The 19,502-nt window shown below is 42.3% G+C and overlaps 1 protein-coding gene across 3 annotated transcripts in view; it reads left to right on the plus strand.

Moving 5' to 3' along the window:
* Nucleotides 1-19,502, plus strand: part of gng12b (guanine nucleotide binding protein (G protein), gamma 12b) — a 38,063-nt gene that overhangs the window by 16,040 nt on the left and 2,521 nt on the right. For all 3 annotated transcript variants that reach the window (XM_028027647.1, XM_028027646.1, XM_028027644.1), the window contains one exon: nucleotides 19,164-19,287. In XM_028027647.1, the coding sequence (XP_027883448.1) occupies nucleotides 19,195-19,287 (93 nt within the window). In that variant the 5' untranslated portion in view covers nucleotides 19,164-19,194. The remainder of the gene's footprint in view (nucleotides 1-19,163; nucleotides 19,288-19,502) is intronic.

A 19,502-nucleotide genomic window follows, 5' to 3' on the forward strand; every position in this document is an offset into this window, starting at 1 on the left:
GGCTAATGTCAGAGTCCACAGTCCATTTCTAAAGAAGTTCCATGAAACAGGAGCTCATGAAATTCTGGAAAATGAACGGATAGAATAGAACTTTGCTCCATTCTGATGGTTGAAGAACCGAAAGCAAAAGCAGCATCCTGTCCGTCCCAGATTGGGAGAGTTATCCACTTGTACAGAACATGTTCTTGTGTAGGAGTTGGTTACATTTCAAGGATGGCTCCTGGAGAAGCGATAATGTAGTTCTAATGTAGCCTCTGAGGGTGGCTAGCTCTGTATAAACACAGGAAGTAAGAGAGACTGTTTTCCTTTGTCCGTCCTCTGCTCCTCTGACAGAACACAGTAATCAGTCATCGTCTGCATTGACTGCTTCTCAGCAAACAGTACGTCCAAGTCCAAAGGGTACTCTACAGCTACTCAAGCAGTAGTTATGTTTTGCCTCCAAAAGGACAAGATTAAAGAGTCAATAGGCCGAATGCAGGACAATTTTAAAAATAGAATAATAATAGAATTGCATATCCTCCAAATGGAAACCAGAACATCTTTTATAGCAGTTTCTGCTTTTTGCTCCTGTAAAGCTGCAGACATTTTGTTTTGGAGTGAATCACTCTTTTACTGTAGGAACAGACTGATTTTACTGCACTGCTGTCACCAGCTCTGATTCCATTACAAATGTGGACAAAACTTTATTATTCCTCTAATTTAAAAAAAAAAACAGTTTTGCAACGTTTTCATTAAATAAGAAATGCAATAAAAACCACACATGAATAAATTTGTTCATGTGTCATTAAAAAACATAAAACATGTCACGCAATGATCCTCCAACTACTTCCTGTCGTCTTCTTCTTCATGGTTTGTGCCAGTGGTGACATCCTCTTGCTGATCATGTATTTTGCATTGAATATGGCCAAAAACTCCACCTCATCCAACCGAAAAACATGAGCTTTTTTAAAGTTGCTGTGCTTCCATTACGCAGATTTATTTTCATAATTCCAATTTGTGCAATTATATGGTCAATGGAAACGCAGCTAGTCTCAGTATTGTATTTAGCAAAAGTGCAATACAAACATTTTCTTCGTATCACACTGGTCAAGTGATCAATAACCTGATGATACTACTGGCGGAAAAGACAAAGAAGACGACAGGAAATGGTAGGAGGATGATGGAGCCGTGTGTTTTTAATGACTTTTTAAAAAACATTTGTGATTCTAATTGTGTTTCTTATTTAATGGAAACACTGCAACGCCAAATTGTGCTTTTTGACATTAGCGGAATAACCGCAACGCTTTGCTCACATTTGTAATGAAAACGCAGCATGCCTCTCTGCAAAGCAACAGGAAGTGCACTCTGTCACGCCTGCTGGGCTTTGACAGTATCCAGTCCATCCAGCTGGCCGATGTGCCGTGTCCCAGTTCAGGATTCTCCTTTGCCACGTGTCAGCCGGGCAGGAATTCCAGCCGCGCCGATCCTCTCCGTTTTCGGACGTTCAGGGAATCGTTGGTCCCAGTTAAACAAACATTACGGTCTGGCAGCTAAGAGAGGAAGAACGAGCAGCTGCCGGGATGTCACCCTGCCCAGAGGTAGCCCAGCCTCTGGTTACATGCCTGGCATTCCTGTACAAGCTGCTCTTCTCCACTTCAATGTTTCTTTCTTTTTCTTCCCCCCCCGTCCTAAAATTCCCGCCCTCCCTGCCTCACAAGACAGTGGAAAAGGAAATATTTTCCAGTCCAGAAATAAGTTAATTGCTTTGCCTTGGAAGCATACATTCAGTGGTCTGTGAAAATGTGCTTTTGACTGATGTTCATTAGGGGAGAAGCAGGGTGGTATGCTGCTCGGGTCTGCAGCCGCGTTCCATTGGAGTTAACGCCGTTCTGAAAACAAACCGCTCCAACCGGCCCGCACATACTTTCCCTGTGAGATCCTGGTCGCTGCTTTGAATGAAGCGCTTCCAGAATGCATGGCTGGAAACGTCGGCCTCTGTGTGAGCTCTGCACCAGACTGTGACTAAGTATCGTATCTTGTCATCTTCATTTTGACTGCCATTAGAGTTTCGGCTAATAGCTCGCATCGCAATTAAACCGCACATCTCCCCACTGCTGAGAGTGAGCGGACCTGTCTGGGTCCCAGTGACCCGTTGCCGGGAAGGAGATTCTCACTCGTATAAATGATCTACCGGTTTGTTGTAAAATGCATTCCGGAGCGCTCGGATGGACTTTCATATTCAGCGATGGTGACACAGCAGGTCAGGTCACTCAGATCTCCTCTCTGAAAAGTTGCTCCCAAAGGGGAATTTTATGGAGCATTTTAGTTTGCATGCACACTTATCTGCTTTCCTCCCCACCCCTTATTTACAGTCTAACTGTCAGGACAGGAACATAACACTCTGTATCTCTCAGTGTCTCTCATTGCTGCTGTGGATTCTGTAAACAGGCTCAGTACATGAATAACTGCACTTCCACAGAACAGAGGTTTTGTTTTTGCAGTACAGGACTCAAAGCCTGTTGACACTGAAGCACACTGCACTAAAGAGTTCATCAGGATAACATGCAAACTCCATGCAACAGGACCCTAGGCCAGGATTTGAACCCAGGACCTTCTTGTTGCATGGCAACAGTGCTACAAACTGTGCCATTGTGCAGCTCTGATTGATTTCAGAGAGTTTTTTTTTTTGCTAACTTTGATGGTTAGGGCTTACAGATGCTGAAAGCCACCAAATTCAGTGTCTTAAAAACTTAAAACAATTTGAAAAGGGTATATTCATAGAAAGTTGAGTGGAAGGAAAAAGGAAAAAAATCACACCCTTGAGAGGATTACAAAGGTCACTATCAAAGCAACCTGGGTTTCCATCACACCTCAGTAAGAATCACAGGCAGCCATGCTACGCCGCACTAATGCAGAAACTCATGCAGAAGAAGCATCAACCAAACCCGCTGAACTCAATGTACTTTTCATTTATTGATCTTAGTTTATAATCTGTTTTTCCAAAAGTACCAAATTATGGATTATTAGTACAGTCTATAGCCATCAAAATCACAAGAAAGAAATGCTTGTAATATTTGTCACGCTCACAAGTTTTGCAGGTCGATAAATTGTCCCAGAAGTTTTTGCGATGACCAATAACGATAACGTTATTGCGATAACGATGTTGTTTTTAGACCATTTGCAAGTCATATAACGGTGAATGGCAAAACAATGCAAGAACAGATTCTGAACGATCAATAAATTTTAACACTGGAACTGGGAGACATTTTAAATGTCCAAAAATAAATCAACAAAACAACAAGTAAAAGTGAATTATGGAGTTTCTATAATTCTCCTTCAAAAAAAAAAGGACCAGACTGAAAACTTTTCATCCAGTTTTTAGTAGAAAAGAGAAAAATGAAAATGGAAATGACTGAGTTTTAATTTATAATGCGATTAATTGATTTATTGCTTGGCCAAGTCACTTTATGTAGCAATTCTTTATAGTATGAAATGACTTACAAAAGTAAGTTTTTAATAATATTCAAATGTTTCGAGGTTTACATTCCACCAAAAAAGATGAAGTTTGTCATTACTAATCTCATATTTGCTGTATTTATATGGGAATGTAACCTTACTGGGAACACTGGCTGACTACTGTTTATTTTTGTGCACATGTAAATACCAGCGAGATTAAAATGAATCAGGGCAGCAGATCTCGTTTTTCCACATTGATCTGTGTATTGTACATGCAACGGCGTTGTCCTTAAAAGTTGCTGGCTGTAGCTGTGAATACAATTAATCCCTTTAATCCTGCATTCACTGAGACATTTAGGAATCCTCCCTGTCTGCATGCGGTGACTAAAGGAGCTGTCACCATGTGTTGTAGGTGGGTTGGATGTTTGGGATTCTTTTTTGATTAATATTATCTGCTTTATTGTATGCATGCTTTATGGTTCTAACATGGCCGTCCAAAGGGCGCCAGCATGAGCCAGTGATCAGGTGGTTCCAAGGCAACGAGGTGACTTTGCAAAAGCTGTAATCAGTAGTGGGGGTCTCTATTGCGCCTCTGCCTCTCCCTGCTTCATTATGCAGACTTTAGTGCTCACTCAGCTGGAGGGTGCTCCAAAGTTCATATCAAGGAGAATGGGAGGTGGAGGTGGAGTTGGAGTTGGAGGTGGTGTCACTGAGGTCAGAAGCCTCTTTTCCCTCCCGCCCCCCAACTTCATTCTTCCCCATACGTTTGTGTCCCGTTCGTCATGATAAGCCATCAGAAGGCAGCAGTAACAAGCGTGTCTATCTGCAGCCACCGTCTTCATGTCGGACCTGCCGGGTTCTGATTAGATCCACTTCTCTCCCGCCAACAGCAGAAACACGAGGGTGATCTCATTCTTCTGCTATGCTGAATCAAATGAGTCAGAATCTTTCTTTTCATGCTGCACTTGCAGCGGTTTCTTTGCATTTCCCAAGTGTGATGCAGGTGTGAGGTCCATTTCTGCTCAAGCCTCCTGAGTGAATGCTTTGTTAGGAACACCTCTCACTGCCGTTGGAGCAGCTAATCTTCTGGGCACATCTCTATCAGCTTTGCACATCTACACACTGACATTTGTGCACATTCTTCTTTGCAAGACAGCCCAGGTGGGATGGACTTTGACTGGACCGGGAATGACAAATCTAATCCAGTCCATTATAGCTTAGAGATGCACTGATCTGATATTAACATCTGTATCTGTCCTGATGTTGAAAAACGTTCTAGATCGAGTATAATTCCATACTCCATAAGATCTATTCAGTCTAATTCCATGCTTTTTGCTCTGAGCGACGTTATTCTTTATTATTTATTTTACATTGTCTTTGCAATTCCTAAATGCACTTTGTGAATCATTTGAGAGAAGGGATTTTTTTGCTGGTTATTTTTCATGTTTGACCAAGATAGTCAACCTATAATTTTTGTCAGTTTCAGTTTCTTTACTATTTATTCTACATTGGCTGTTCTACTCACTACGCTTTGACTGAACAAATTAAAGTTGTTTTTACATGTTTGACCAAGCTTGAGAAGCTATTGACATGTTCAAGTGAGTTGTACTGGAGCAGAGTTATAAGATAAATTTGTAATTAAGTACATTTATGTCTACGTTTAAAGTCAATCCAGCTGTTTCTCTGTATTGGATCAGTACCGGGAAATATTAAAAGTGAAAAAAGTGGCTCGGTCCCAACCCTGTTGTAGCTCTGGAGTTTGTGGTCAGCTGGAAGTTTAGCCCGAGTCAACAGGATTCCTTCCTGCATTTAGCTCCATCCTTCTTAAAACCAGGGTTACGTTTTAGAACCTAACCCTGTTGAAACGTCTCCTCAGCTTTATGCCTGACCTGTCTGTAATATTCCTTTGTCTCCATGGTGCTGTTTGTTCATTATGAAATGAGACTTAGTGGCTGAAGCTACTTCCTGAAAGAACAGGATCTAAAGTTGGGTGGAAGTTGGAACATAGGCAGTCTTGAAAGCTTCCCATTTTGCAAGTATTTTACACCAATTCATGTCTCCAATCCAGCTTCCATCACCTGCTCCATCTTTATCCATGAACAAGAAACAGATATACGTCAGTTTTTTTGGATTGTGGCAAGAGACAAACCAAAAGTGTAGTGTGAAAGAGAACCAGAAATAGAACATATTTTATGAACTGAAAAAACAATAAACTACTACATGCAGTGCATTCCCATCAGTTCTGTTCAGTCTGCTTTAACTCAGCTTTCTTTCGTTTGCCTAGAAAGTCCAGTTAATGCGCCAAACCCTGATGACCCTACAGACCTACATCTCTGTTTGACTAAAGTGAACTCTGATACAGTTTGAATGCTTATGTGAATCCAAAAGCAGGAAGCGGACTACAGCGCAGGGCACTCTGGGTAAATACAACCAAAACAAACGCGTGAGTCTAGAGCTGGTGGGAGAAATGTTTTTTTGCCAAAGAGGAAGAGAAATCCTACAACAGCTAGAAATCTGACAGTTCCGCTCAGTGACTTCTTCAGAGGTTTGTGTTGTTTCTTTAAGTGGTTGTTGGTGCAGCGCCATCTTCATGCGAAGGCGGGGAACAGGTTGTTAGAACGGTTTGGTTGATTTGACTCAGTGCAGTGTGAAAGAGAACCACACAACTGAGAATGTAACACATGTTGCAGGTTTGGTCCCCAACGGGACTATGAGCGGTGAAAACCCCCTCATTGTTAGTATGTGCACTCTGTTTCTTCTGACTTTGGTTTGACTGTTGGGCAGAACTTCTCTTCCAACATTATGGAGCAGAAGTTTCCAACCCTGGTCCTGTAAACCTACCATCCTGCAGGTTTTAGATCCATCCCTGCCCCAACACAACTGAATCAAATGATTGAGTAACTTCTTCAGCATGTCATCAAGGGTGAAAAGGCCTGGTAACGATTCATTTGATTCAGATCTGAAACCTGTCTGGAACCAGGGTTGGAGAGGAAAGGTTTACCAGCAAGTCTATAAATTGTCATCCCCACTTTTGGCTTGCCTCCAGGCTTGTAGACAATCAGCTTTTAAGATGTGTTCGTCTGGAGGTGTGAACAAAAGAGGAAAGTGGAGACAAGATTAGAGCCCTTCCTGTTTTTAAAAATATTCCAAATATGTTAGCTGTGTCATATTTGTAATAACAGTTAAGAAAGCAAACCTGAAGGTTTTTCCTCGCTGACAGACACGAGGTAAGGCAAAAATAGTGCATCCTGTTTAATTAGGCTCACTGTTATCTGTTGTGTTGCTGAATAACAGGGAGGTGCAGATGGCTGGGATTATAAATGCTGGATCATTTAGACAATGGTGAGTGTAACTTGCTTGTTGTGAGCCATGTGAGGGCAGCAGCCTAAAGGTGGTGTGAAATGGAGGGGCTGTGGTCTCACTGAATTCCTGTCTGGTGAGCAAAGCATTTGTTTCTGTCTAGACAAAGCTCGGTTGTCACATCTAGGACTGCACCAGGCTCCAGGAAGTAGACGTTTGTTGGAGAGAGCGGCCCTGCTTTTTTTTTTTCTCCTTCCATCCTGCTCACTTTTCCCTCCATTGGGAATGTGAGCGCATGCAGCCTGCTGCTTGGAGTGTGTGGTTTTTTTGTGGTTGGAGTTTTTCTCCCATGTTAGGGTGGAGACAGCATGGTGTATTTGTGCGTTGATATCAACTGTGTAAAAAAAAAAAAGTTCTTGCTTTCATGTCTCCCACTCAGGAAATAGGATGTCTCATCTTGCCTGGTGAGCATTCACAATCACTGCCACACACACACACACACACACACGCCCCCACACGCCTAAACACACAACCTCCTGTGCAGTATCACTCACTTTACCTTGTGACACCAAGACATAAAAGCTGATTTTCTGCTCCCTCCTTGTGGAGCCACTTTTCGCTGCTCCGTTGTCTCGGCGTAATTGTTTGCGCCAAGACAAAGTGAAGGAAAGCCAGCGTGACGGCTCGCAGAGCGTCAGATCGCCGCGCAGACGGGGCTGACTAAGGGTTCATTAACTGCTACACTCAGCCGTTCCCTGAGGGCTCTTCCATGTGTGCCATTCCACCGGAGCTGAGACGACTTCATTGTTTTCTGAGGAGCTTTGGTGTTGACAGCAAGGGTTTCCAAAGCCAAATTGAAGATAACAGAGTCTGGGAAAAGACAGAGATAAACCTGCAGATGCCTCTCCCAAATTAGTTCCTGCAAAATTCTCCCGACTTGAATGTTGCTCCTTATATGGACGTGTCCTTAAAATAAGCAAAGCAATTTTCGATACATTTTGTCACGTTTTCTTGATGAATAAATAACCCTTCCTTTTACAGAGGCACCGATCAGAAATGTTGTTGCCAGATTTCTAATAATTTTTCCATTGTTTGATCTGCCCATGCTGATTGGTTGACTTAACAATAAATTGTAACAAAATCTGTCAGAAATATCCAAAAGTTACAGAGTTGTTTCATTGTGTCATTCAAACTCTACTGATGCTGTTAAATCCTCCATAATATGGGAAAAGCGACATAAGTCCTGAGACCCTTTCACAAAACAACTGAAGGTCAGATGAAGGACTCTTTGCCGTCTCCGTGTGTTTTATGAAAGAACAGTAGCAGAGATGTGAACCGATGTTACGTTGCCAGCTAAACAAACGTGGTAGTCACACTGCAGTATGCAATTTTATAGAAAACAAGGGAAAAAAAACTCCTGTTCATCTCACATTTAAACTTTTATCACACTTGTTTTAGCCTTGACACAATTAGCATGTTTAGCATTACTAAATTTAAACATCACTTTCTTTGAGAGTTATTGTTAGAGCCCTATCTTAACTGTGAAATTTCCAGCCAAGCAACATGCTCAATGATGTTTCTCCACAACATAATAAATCAGAGGAATTTCAATGCAATAAGTTCAGATAATTGTTATCCTCTGAACTCTGACCTCCTGTGTAAAGTAATAGCCTGGAGGAACAGACAGCATACTGTTTCCTTCTCAGAAGTCTCTAAAGCCTTTTAGCTTCCAGTGACTTAACTTTGGACGCCTCACTGGTAGCTGAAGCAACTTTCACACTAAAGAGTGTTACTGTCTGTGCTTAGGGCCTGGAGGACAAGCTACTAACAAAACCAGCAACTGTGTGGTGTTGAAATTCATCCCCACCTGGATTGTAGTGAAGTGTCATCAGACCAGATCTGTGGATGTAAACTGAAATAATGAGGGAAAAACTTAATGTGGCGTATAGGGGTCTGTGTTGAGAAAACATGAAAAACGGAAGAGGGTGAATGAAGTAGGTATGGTGCATTCACCTAAAAAGTTGAAATGATTACATTAGATTTCACAGAACCTAGGTGGTACCTAGAAATTGGTGCCGTTGCCTCCAAATAAGACAAAGGTACCAATGATTCAAAAAACAATGGGGAATTGTTCTTTGAATCTCTTTCCTTTAAGTTAGGAATAAAGTTACACTTTGATTGGATAACATTCTTTTATATATACTCTTCATCACTTGGTGTCTTTTTGCGCTGCCCCCACCCACATACATCTGTGCATTTATAGAGTCAGCTTGTGGTACATCTTGTTGGCTTTAAACCCAGGTTTAAAGCCAGTTTCTTTGGGTGAACTTGCATGTCTCTCATGATGCAGTGCAAGTCTGAAAATCTACCATGTGTACATAAAGTCTGGGGCCACCTGGTTTGGGGTTTTCCAGCCGCTTTGCTTTGACCGAATTCCAAGTGCATGAATGAAAAAAAGTTGCACAAACTTCAAAGAAATCCCTAATCCCTGGACATTGTTCAGTATGCATCTCTGCGGGGAGTGTTAATGGTCTCAGATGAAGGTCTTTCTGTGGGAATCAGAAGCACATTACCCAGAGCTTTGAACTAAAGAATGACTGTGACCGAGTACACACACTCAAAGGAACCTGTTCTGCTGCATGTGGGGCCCAGGTGGGAAGGCGGCCCAGGAAGACTCGGCTGTCCTGTACGTGACCTCACCTTCAGTCGGGATGCTGCGTGCCTTTACAGGGCGTCTTTCTACGAGAGAAAGACGCGCGCTCAAGCATGGGGCCCTGAGAGAAAGTCTCCGTTTGTGACTCAGGGTTTAGGAATACGCGTCTCCTGGTTTAGTCTGCAGCTCAAACGCACACACCTCCTGTGTTGCTCTTCATGTCGGCTGACTTCACACTATTGGGTCTGCCACAGCACCCAGGATGCCTTCACCAATCTGTCACCATCAGAACTCGCAATCCATGAAGTTTGTGCACAGACTAGAAAGCTGCTGTGTTAGTCATACAGCTTGTCTCCTCCACAACTCAGAATAGAGTGTGTTTGTTTCTCTTTGGGAGCCCCGTGTCTCAGCGCGCTGCACGCCTCACTGGGCAGTCTGACTCCCAGATAGCATCAGGCGGGTTCAGATTAGAGCTCATGAGGGCACAGTTAAACTTGTAAAAGCTCTGGACTCCCATTCCAGTTGTCTCGGTTCCATTCAATGCACAAATAACCGTTGTGAGTGTGACACAATGCTGATAAGCTGTCTGCATTGTCACTGTGCCTCTCAAATGTGCCAAAGCCTCAGAGTCCTTTGTGGAGGTCACTGCAGAATGATCGCTGTCCCCAGAGTGGCTTGTGTGCATGTGTAGGTGTGGGGGTGTGGGGGGGAGGGTGTGAGGGGGGAGGCGTGTGTGTGTGTGTGTGTGTGTGTGTGTGTGGCCTGTGTTGTTGCCAAGCAGTTTAGCTGTGTAGCTGGTAGATAACAGGCAAACTCCGTGTCTTGTTGTCTGTTTTTTTTTTCAAACCAGACAGGAGAGGATTCCTGTTTGCCGTACAAAGACACCTTTCTCTTTTGTAAGATTCTGAGTCACAACTTGGAGAGCGAAGACAAAACGCTCTGTGTTTCTTTGCATTGTCTGGTTACGTCATCTGATACATTTCATTTAGTTAGCAAAACGTTGGTTTTAAATTAACAATATAGCTGAAAAACATGTACATAATCGTGATTGACAGCGCCAAGACCCGCCTCTGGAGTCTGATTGGTTGTTTCAAGTTAGCACTAACAGAAAGCAGTGGAGCGCCATTTTCTCACAGTTAATCTGTCTCCTGACACGGTGACAGTTTTAACAAATATGGAAAAAATATATATATATATTTTTATAAACGTTACAAACTGCAACTTTAAGGATTTATTTATGATTTGTCTGCAAACCAAAAACAGTTTATTTGGGGTTTATTTACACTTTAAACACTTGAAAAGTCATTGTGTAACATTAATATGTTACTATTGGCATCCGACTCTGCTTGCCATCACATTCCTCACGTCAGAAAGGCTGTGGAGAATCATCTGATCTCTCTCTGCACCGGAACACGCTGCTGCTGCTGCTGCTGCTGCTGCTGCTGCTGCTGCTGCTGCTGCTGCTGCTGCTGCTGCTGCTGCTGCTGCTGCTGCTGCAGGCTTTGCTTTGTGTTTTTCAGAACACTCGTTTGTCAGCCCTGTCTTCCTCTCCTAATTGTTACAAGTCCCTGAATACCTCCATAAGGGGATCGTAGACAAGATATGGGTGGGTCAACTTCAGCCCCCAGGTCCATGTGGGAACCTTTCTGTTGGTCATGAAGCATTAAAAGCTCATCTAAATCGGTCTAAACGAGACTAAAGTGGCCTTTTTAGAGGTCAGTGTTTGCAAACTTTAGTTTCATCTCCATAGCTCCACTGAAGGTTAAAAAGTAAGTACCTCACCCCCTTCTTCTTCTTGCTGAGCATTCTGAAAGTGGAATTAACCCTACAAAATACCAATCTCTATCATCCCAACTTCCTTTGGATTTCAGGTCAAAACGATGAATGTGTGCAAATTTAATCAATTTAAAAGAAGTTTGTTTCATGCTGTCCCAGTTTTTTTTCTTTTTTTTCTGATTACAGTTATATAACTTAGCGTCCTTGATGTGCCGAGATACGGGAAATATCTCATGACTTTACTGCTGCAGAGCTTTATCTTTACAGAGATGCGAGATTCTGACATTTTCTCCAGTTATTTAGGCTGAGGTTTTAAAAGTTCCCGTTTATTGTGATCCACAAGATGTTCGGAACAAATCCATATTCGGTACGCTCTGTGATCGGAACCAGCAAAACTCTGAGTTCTCCTTCCCGAGCTTGAAACCGCTGCAGCGTTTGGACCAGCTGCAGGGTTTTAGTTCACGCGCCGGTTTCCTATCAGCTGCTGCATGCTAGTGGGATTAGTCCAAAAACCTGACAGACACTTCGTACCCCTGCGGCGCCAAACATCTCAATCAGAACATTTAGCTTTCAGCTCATACTGTACGGGTCATGCAACTGTAGCCTCAGTCCACAGTTCAGACGGCAAAACAACAACAACAAAAAGAAACTGTGGCTGATTTGTGCATGAATTGATGTTTTTGTGCTACATTTGCAAGACAGGCTGAGTGGATTTTCTCAGGATGATTTTAATAGAGTGGAGTCACAGAGTATTTGTTCAGGCAGCAGAACTTAGCTTTGTGCTGAGTTACAAACCACAGGATTAAAGCTGCTGTCCTGAACTCTTCAGGACTCTGTGTGCTGGCACGCAGACAGACCATCTGCACAAAGTCCTGAAGCTGCATGAAAGGAACATCCCTGATCAAAGACTTTCTTTTTTTTTACTTTTTTTTTATCAGTGCTGTCAGCGCGTCTCGTGTTTACATGTACTACACACGAGAATTCACGCTAGATGCAGACAGAGTCACCACAGCTGACAGCATTGCAGACATTCCTTTGGCTTGTAGGATTCTGAAGTCTCGGCCTGCGTGTGAAGAACACGCCCGGCTGCGGCAGAAGCTGGCTGTTTTATCGTGCTTATGTGTAGAATGGCTCTTTTACCATGCATGTTTCTGAATGTGCATGTAAGAGGATTTTCTACATCACCTTTAATTGTTGCAGAAAGCAAAATTGCACAAGCAAGAACAAAGAATAAAGATCTGAGGCTGCTGTTTTCTTACACTGACGAGGATTTTGATTATAACTTACCTTTCATCTGTAATTTGGCTCTCTTTAAATAAACTGAATGATTTTTTCTTTTGGCTTTTAGAATCTGCTTCCTAGCAGACATAGTGCAGAATAAAGGAAGTCATTGCACTCAACAGCTTTATGCTTTTAGTGTTTTAGTGTTCATGCACTTTTTAAGATTCATTATTTTTCAAACATTTGCTCCGTCAATCTTGTATGTGTTGTCACTTTGGTGAATTTCACCAAGAATCTTAATTCCTTTCTTTTCTGCATAAAGTGGCTTGTAAAAGTCTTCATAACCCTTAAACTCCTTCACATGTTTTTACAGGCGCAAATATTTTGGATTTGACTTGATTTATAAGGAGAATGTTTCAAAATGTTTTGCACACAAAAACCTGAAAAGGTGTTGTATGCATGTTGCTCTGATACCCCTAAATAAAATCCTACTGCCTCCAGATTTGACTAAATAATGAACAAGTCAAGTTTATTTGTGTAGCGCATTTCAGCAACCAGGTGGTTCAAAGTGCTTCACACCATAAAACATGATGCAGTAACCAATTATGGAACAAGCAACAAACATGACATCTTTTCAAATGCCATCATTAAAACCAACAAGCAAAAATACATCAAGTATATTGATCAATATTCCAATTGTTAATCAAAGCTACTCAGTGTTTCAGCAGTTTTTGCAGTTTTCTAGGAGTTTGTTCCAGATTTGTGGTGCATAGAAGCTGAATACCTTTTCAGCTCAGGCAGGTCGTGCTAATGGAGTGAACCTGTCCACCAGCTCACGTCCCAGTTAACAACAGTCACCTCACTGTTACTAACTTAGCAACTTTGCTGCTATATTTAAGGACTTTTCCGACAAAAAACAATTGGTGTCGACCAAAATCAGAATTGGCAGGTCAAGCTTTATAAAGGTCGGTGATCGGCCAGAACACTGGAATCAGAGCATCACTACTGTATGTAATTTTATGGTGCCAGATGTCTGCTGAAACAATCATTAATCTTCTTAAAAGGCAAAATGTTAGGTAGAAAAGCTAAGAGTTTGTGGGAAGATTTGAATGTTGACATTTGCTGATGCTCTCCATCCAAAAGGATTGACTTTGAACTGTTACAAAGAAAACAGACAAATAAAGATGGAAAATAAATATTCCTTAAGACATGCAGAACATGGTTCTAAATGGTACTGACTCATTGGGGCTCAATGCAAAAGCACACACACCACTTTTCAAATTTCTGTCCTTAAAACAAGAGTAAAAAAAATGCTGTCTTTATTTTTAGATGGTACTTTTTGTCAGTATGTTGCTAAACACCAATAAAACATATTCAGGTTTGTGGTTTTAAGGTAACAAAAGGTGGAGAACTCCAACAAATACAAATACATTCACAGGGCTCTGTGAAAACCTGTGACTCAAAAATCTCCATGTTATTCATCTGGAATTATTTTGGACCACAGACATTACGTCTTGGGCTTGTGTGTCAGAAAGTTGCAGAAACAGAGGCAACAAGTCCTTAAGTCTGGAGCGCTGCAGATGTTCCTCTTCCTGTTAAACGCCTGTGTGAGAAAAGCTACAAAACCATGTTCCCCGTCTGTCAGGGAGACTTTCTGTGAGACAGAAACATTAGTGGACCTGCAAGTAGCACTAAGACAACAGAGACACAACGTCCAGCTGCAGTGCAGGCTGAGGCTCCCAGCAACACAGGCAAGCAAAGGGTTGGGGGAGGGACCACTTTCAGTCAAAACAATTCAAAACCTTTGGCGTCTTTTTTTTTTTAAGAAACACGGTGTTAAGTAGAAACCATAGAGACAGTATAGCTTAGCATTGAATGTGCAGGAAACAGCCAGCTCAGCTCCTGAACACTCATAAAGTCAGGACCTTCTGTTCTTTCTTGTTTGGGTTTTTTTATTTTGTTTGTTTTTTTGCAGAATTATTTGAGGTGTTTTCTTTAATTCCCAAAACAGATATTATGCATCATGTATGGGGACGACAGTCAGGACAATGCAATGCATCAAGATGGTGTGTGTGTGTTCATGTGTGTGTGTTAGAAACCTGCAGGGTTTCAGTAGGACCGAACAGCACTGTGGTGCCAGAGGGGCCTCACTAGCTAGCTACATGTGATATACCAACCAGTCCTGCTGTGTGCAAACCCTGTTCACCTTTTCACTCAGTGTAGACAATGTCTGGCCTGAGGGGAGGAGTGATCACTGTCAATGTAATTAGCCTACAAAGGTCCCTTCCTCCTGCTGCGGCCCAGAAAAGAACATTTAGTACCTTACAGACCTCTGTTCATAACTCAAAGAGGGAAATTATCAGTGAACTTGTGTCTTTTTTTTGTTTAGTTACATATTTGCACCAAACACTATTGTTCCAGAGATGATGATATTGATCCTAAACTCAGAGGAAGAGTCAATTCAGAAATAACGTTATTGTTTCGATCAAACTTACATCGTTACCATCACACATTCAAGCATGTTTTACTGCAAAAACACAAAACTTTCCAGGTATTGTTTGTCTAGTTTCACATGCAAATATTTTACTAGATTTGAAATAAGACCAAACTAACTTACAGGTAACTTTTTCAGCAAGATACAGGAGCTCGTTTTAAGTCAATAATTTCTTTATATTGATTTAAAAAGTTCTGGTTCCACTGGGATGTTATTTCACTTAGAACAAGACATTTGTCCCATGTTATAAGTGAAATAAGTCAGTGGAACTTTTTCAGCAATAATAAGGAATTATTAATTAATAATAAGGAATTATTAATTAATAATAAGGAATTATTAATTAATTGTTGACTTTACATGTCATATATGTGTTGTCATAAAAGCGGTTTCTGCATCGCTGTCAGTTCTGACTGACTCATACTTATCTATATATCGCAGTTGAAAAAGATTGTGCCGTTCAAGAAACATACCAGACATTAAAGGAAAGTCTTTGATAAAAGAAAATCTGTTTAATTTGGTCAATCAAATGCAAGGCAAGCAGGAAATTCTTTAGATTAGGCTGGAGGGAAGCTGGAGTTCCTTCCACCTTCAGATGGTTCCAATGTGACCTGGTGCACTGCAACTGTACAAACTTTACATCTGCTATTTTTGGTTTCAAAGAATTGCAGCAGGCTACTGTAAAAATCAACTTTATGATGTCATTGTCAATGTGATAATGCATATAGATGCATGTAATGTAGATGCATTCAATTTTATTTTTCAGGACATTCAAAGATCCACAGGACTCTCGTGGGAACATAAACACGTCTTTGCTGCTCTGTATTTAAAGCAAGTGAGGCTTGTTCTCGTCTCGTACTTCCCACAAAATATGTCATTTCTTCATTCCTCCATCTCTTTTTGATCCAAAGTAACTCCTTTGCTGCCCTTGATGTCACATAGTCTTGAGTCATATGTTTTCCCTTACATGCAGTCAGACTGTAGGGTCCCACAGTTGGTTTTGCTGCTGCCTGTCAGCAAGAAAGTCCTGGGTTCTAATCCCAGTCTGGGGTCTTTCTGCATGGAGTTTTCATTGTTCTTCTTGTGTACTTCCTCCCACAGTCCAAAAACATGACTGTTAGGTTAATTGGTTACTCTGGATTGTCCTCAATTATAAGTTTTCATGGTTTATTGGCCTGTGTGGGGGACTCTTGACCAGTCCACGGTGTAAACAACGCCTCTCTCACAATAACCTCCTGGAGATAGACACCAACCCACAACTCAGCAAGGAGAAGCAGGTATGGATATAGATGGACAGTCGGACGGACGGATGAATATATTAATGGACAGTTGGATGGATGGATGGATGGATATGAAGATGCATTCCCATTATCTGCTGCCAGAGTTGGGTGGGCTCTGCACCAACTCTGGCCTTTTTTGGACATTCAGAAATCTTTTTCATTGACGCTTAACAATTACCTTCACGGTTCAGGAAAATCCATAAAACTGATCTCCCAGATGGGATATTTTTAGCAACAATTTCATCACACATGCGGACAGATTTGATGCAATGTGACAATTGCTGCCAGATTTCCTTTGGAAGTAACTTCTGTGGTTCAGCACATATGCTTCCATTCTACAACAGCCAGCCTAATTAGCTGTAGACCTGTTGCGGCGAATTAAGCTAGCTGGCTTTCCAGCTAGCTGGTTTGCAGACTATAGTTGATTTTTGCACTTTCTGCTGAACTTTGTAACAGGATGTTGCTGATTTGTTTCTCTGAATGAAACCTGTTGGAATGGGGGAAAGTCTCAACGAGGCAGGATGGTGTTTCCAAAAATACAACATCTGGAAAACATTGCTGCTGCTGCTGCTGCTGCTATATTTATCAATATCCTTTGCTATTCTACCTTCTAAACATAGAGAGCATAGACGCACATATGACTTAATCCAGTGGTTCCCAAAGATTTTCTGGGCCCCCCTATGGATTACAATAAAATCCCCCCCCCCAAAAAAGAAAAAAGAATCAACTGGGCACACACACCGTGTGCCAGTTCCCCAGTTTATGTCCCTTAGACATAAACCTAGACACATATCTTGTTTTCAAACTCCACTAAAGTTTATTTCACACTTCAGGTTGCAACAAAACACACTACAAACCATCTTTACAGTGAAATACTTTAGTGTAACTGTGCCACCCACCACCCCCTGCAATGGCGCACCCCACACTTTGGGAGCCACTGACTTAATTTTCCAGAGCACATTTGTTTGCACACATCATCTTGTGAAAAAAAAAGGATTAGTGTCAGTGGTGATCCCACAGTGCTGGGGTTAGTCGTGGAACTTTCTGGTGCGTGTGCGCGCGCGTGTGTGTGTGTGTGTGTGTCAGCAGCCGGCGTCACGCAGTGTGGATGCACGGCCCAGCTCTGATGCAGCTCGCCCTCTCACAGCCGCTCACTCCTAGCTGCTAGTGCTGCTGCTGTTGTGTGTTTAAACCCTACAGCTGTGTTGACACGAGAGGCACGCCATGGAACAAAGAGTCCAAAGGTCAAGAAAGCAAAACGTACAACAACAGACTGAGCGAGTGTTTGCACATTGAACAAGTGTAATGTTGCCTGTGATTTTCAAATGCTGGGAGGCTCGACCTAAAGGCGTGTGCTTTAAAACTACTACCCGCTATTGATAGCTGCAGCAAAACTCATTTCTCTGTTTCCCTGGTAACTCCTCTGTGGGAAGCTTCTATTTTTAAACCCATCACCCCATATTTAATCATTTATGCTTTTGCAGGGTGACTGGCGATCCAGTTTCCTGTGGAGGAAGCGGAAGGGCAGTGGGTGAGGGGAGAGGAGTTGGGATTAGAGGGATGCGTGGTCTCGTCTCCTCTCTGTAGTTGGTCCTGCAGTTTCCCATGTTTCATCTGATTTGCATTTCAGCCGGTCGCCCCCTCACACCCCCCCCCCCCCCCGCCCCCCCCACTCCTCCATGACATCCGGCATCAGAGCACAAGGCAAGCACCACATGTCACCATGCTGCGTCGCACAGTTTTCTTCATTTGTTCCAAGAACATGAGCTTCAAGTGATCAGAACTGAGCCACTCTGGGTTTCTAATCCATTGCTTAAATGTGCACCATGTCCCACTGTAACAATAAAAACACTTTGCTCTGTTCCTTTTGCATTAGCCTTCAAAGTTGTTGCCTTAGAGGCTAATGCAAAGGAACAACTTTGCATTGTCTTAAATGTTCCAGGAAGCAGTTGGAACATGCTTCCTGGGCCTTACTTGTCTCGGCCTCCAGGTAGTTAAGGCCCTCCGGACTGGAGACATCAGACTTTTGCTCAAACTCTGGTTCCGCTCTGAGTTCTGCTCTGCAGTTGGCCGGAATGACGTGTTGAATCCAGGAACTGTGCAGCCTCTTCTGCTAGCAGTACAGGCAGTGACGTAATGAGCCGGTAAAGACACACCATTGCATCCTGGAAGTGGAAATTGTGAAACAGGAGCCTGGTAGGTTGGGTCAGAGCTTCTACGCATATTGAGTCAACTCAACATTAAGTCAACAGTCTTTTCTCAGAAGTTGCACAGGCAGTGACATAAAAGGTCCATTCCGCTTCAACAAATGAGCAGCTTTACGTCTCATATTCATGACACTGACTCTTTATTCATCAGTGTGTGAATGAATTTGGGGTCATCTGGACTTGACAAACTACTGTACAAGTACTGACCATGTAGTATTTTACTATTATATGTATTAATTGCCTGTTTCTCTCTGCCTGAAGCACTTATTTTATTGCAGAAGAATAAACCTGCAGTATACTTTTTGTTTCTAATCAACTTCTTTTCACTTGTTTTATATAAATCTGTTCACCAAAACCAGTGTCCTGCTCTCAGCATCATGTCTACTGTTGTTTCTTACAAGATGCTCTTGTTTACACCAGAGACTGATATTGTGACCTTAGCTGCACATGGGACGAATGGCAAATAGCTGTCGAGCAATGCAAAGAAGACGACCTTGGTTTCTAAATGAGGTTGTTTGCTAGACGATAACGCTGATTATCGTATCAAATCATACTTTGCTGGCCTAGTTGCTGCTTTTATTGTCTATCTAATAAAGCACCTGGAGCCATGGCTTTTTTTTTTTCCTTCAGCAGTTTGACCTTTTGTTGTTTCTTTAATCCTCCCAGGAACATCATGTTGTCAGTCAATGTTTAAACAGCCTAATTCCGCCGTGGCTTTGTTGGCTTACCCCGTGTAAATATCATCTGTATACCTTGTCTAATTAATGTCCAGTTAACAAGTATATCTCTCTGTACTACAGGTCCGCGCAGAGTCATCGTGTGAAAGCGGAGATGTCTTCCAAAACGTCGAGCTCCAGTAGCGTCGCGCAGGCCAGGCGGACGGTGCAGCAGCTGAGGAGGGAAGCTCGCATCGACAGGATAAAAGTGAGTCCATATTGAGAATTAGTCACACATATCTGCTCTATCCACTTAGGACACAAGGTGCCTTTGTTTTTTCCTACACATAATCAGAAATGTTTAGGATTTGTTTGTATTCTGTGTCCTCTTCTCCCTACTTCACACTTGTGCTCCACTTTGCATTGGGTCGGTGAAATAAAGTCCCAAAAAGCAACTTTGGAGTTGGAATGTAACAAAATGTG

Source organism: Xiphophorus couchianus, chromosome 9 (genome assembly GCF_001444195.1).
Source record: "Xiphophorus couchianus chromosome 9, X_couchianus-1.0, whole genome shotgun sequence".
NCBI classification, from domain to species: Eukaryota; Metazoa; Chordata; class Actinopteri; order Cyprinodontiformes; family Poeciliidae; genus Xiphophorus; species Xiphophorus couchianus.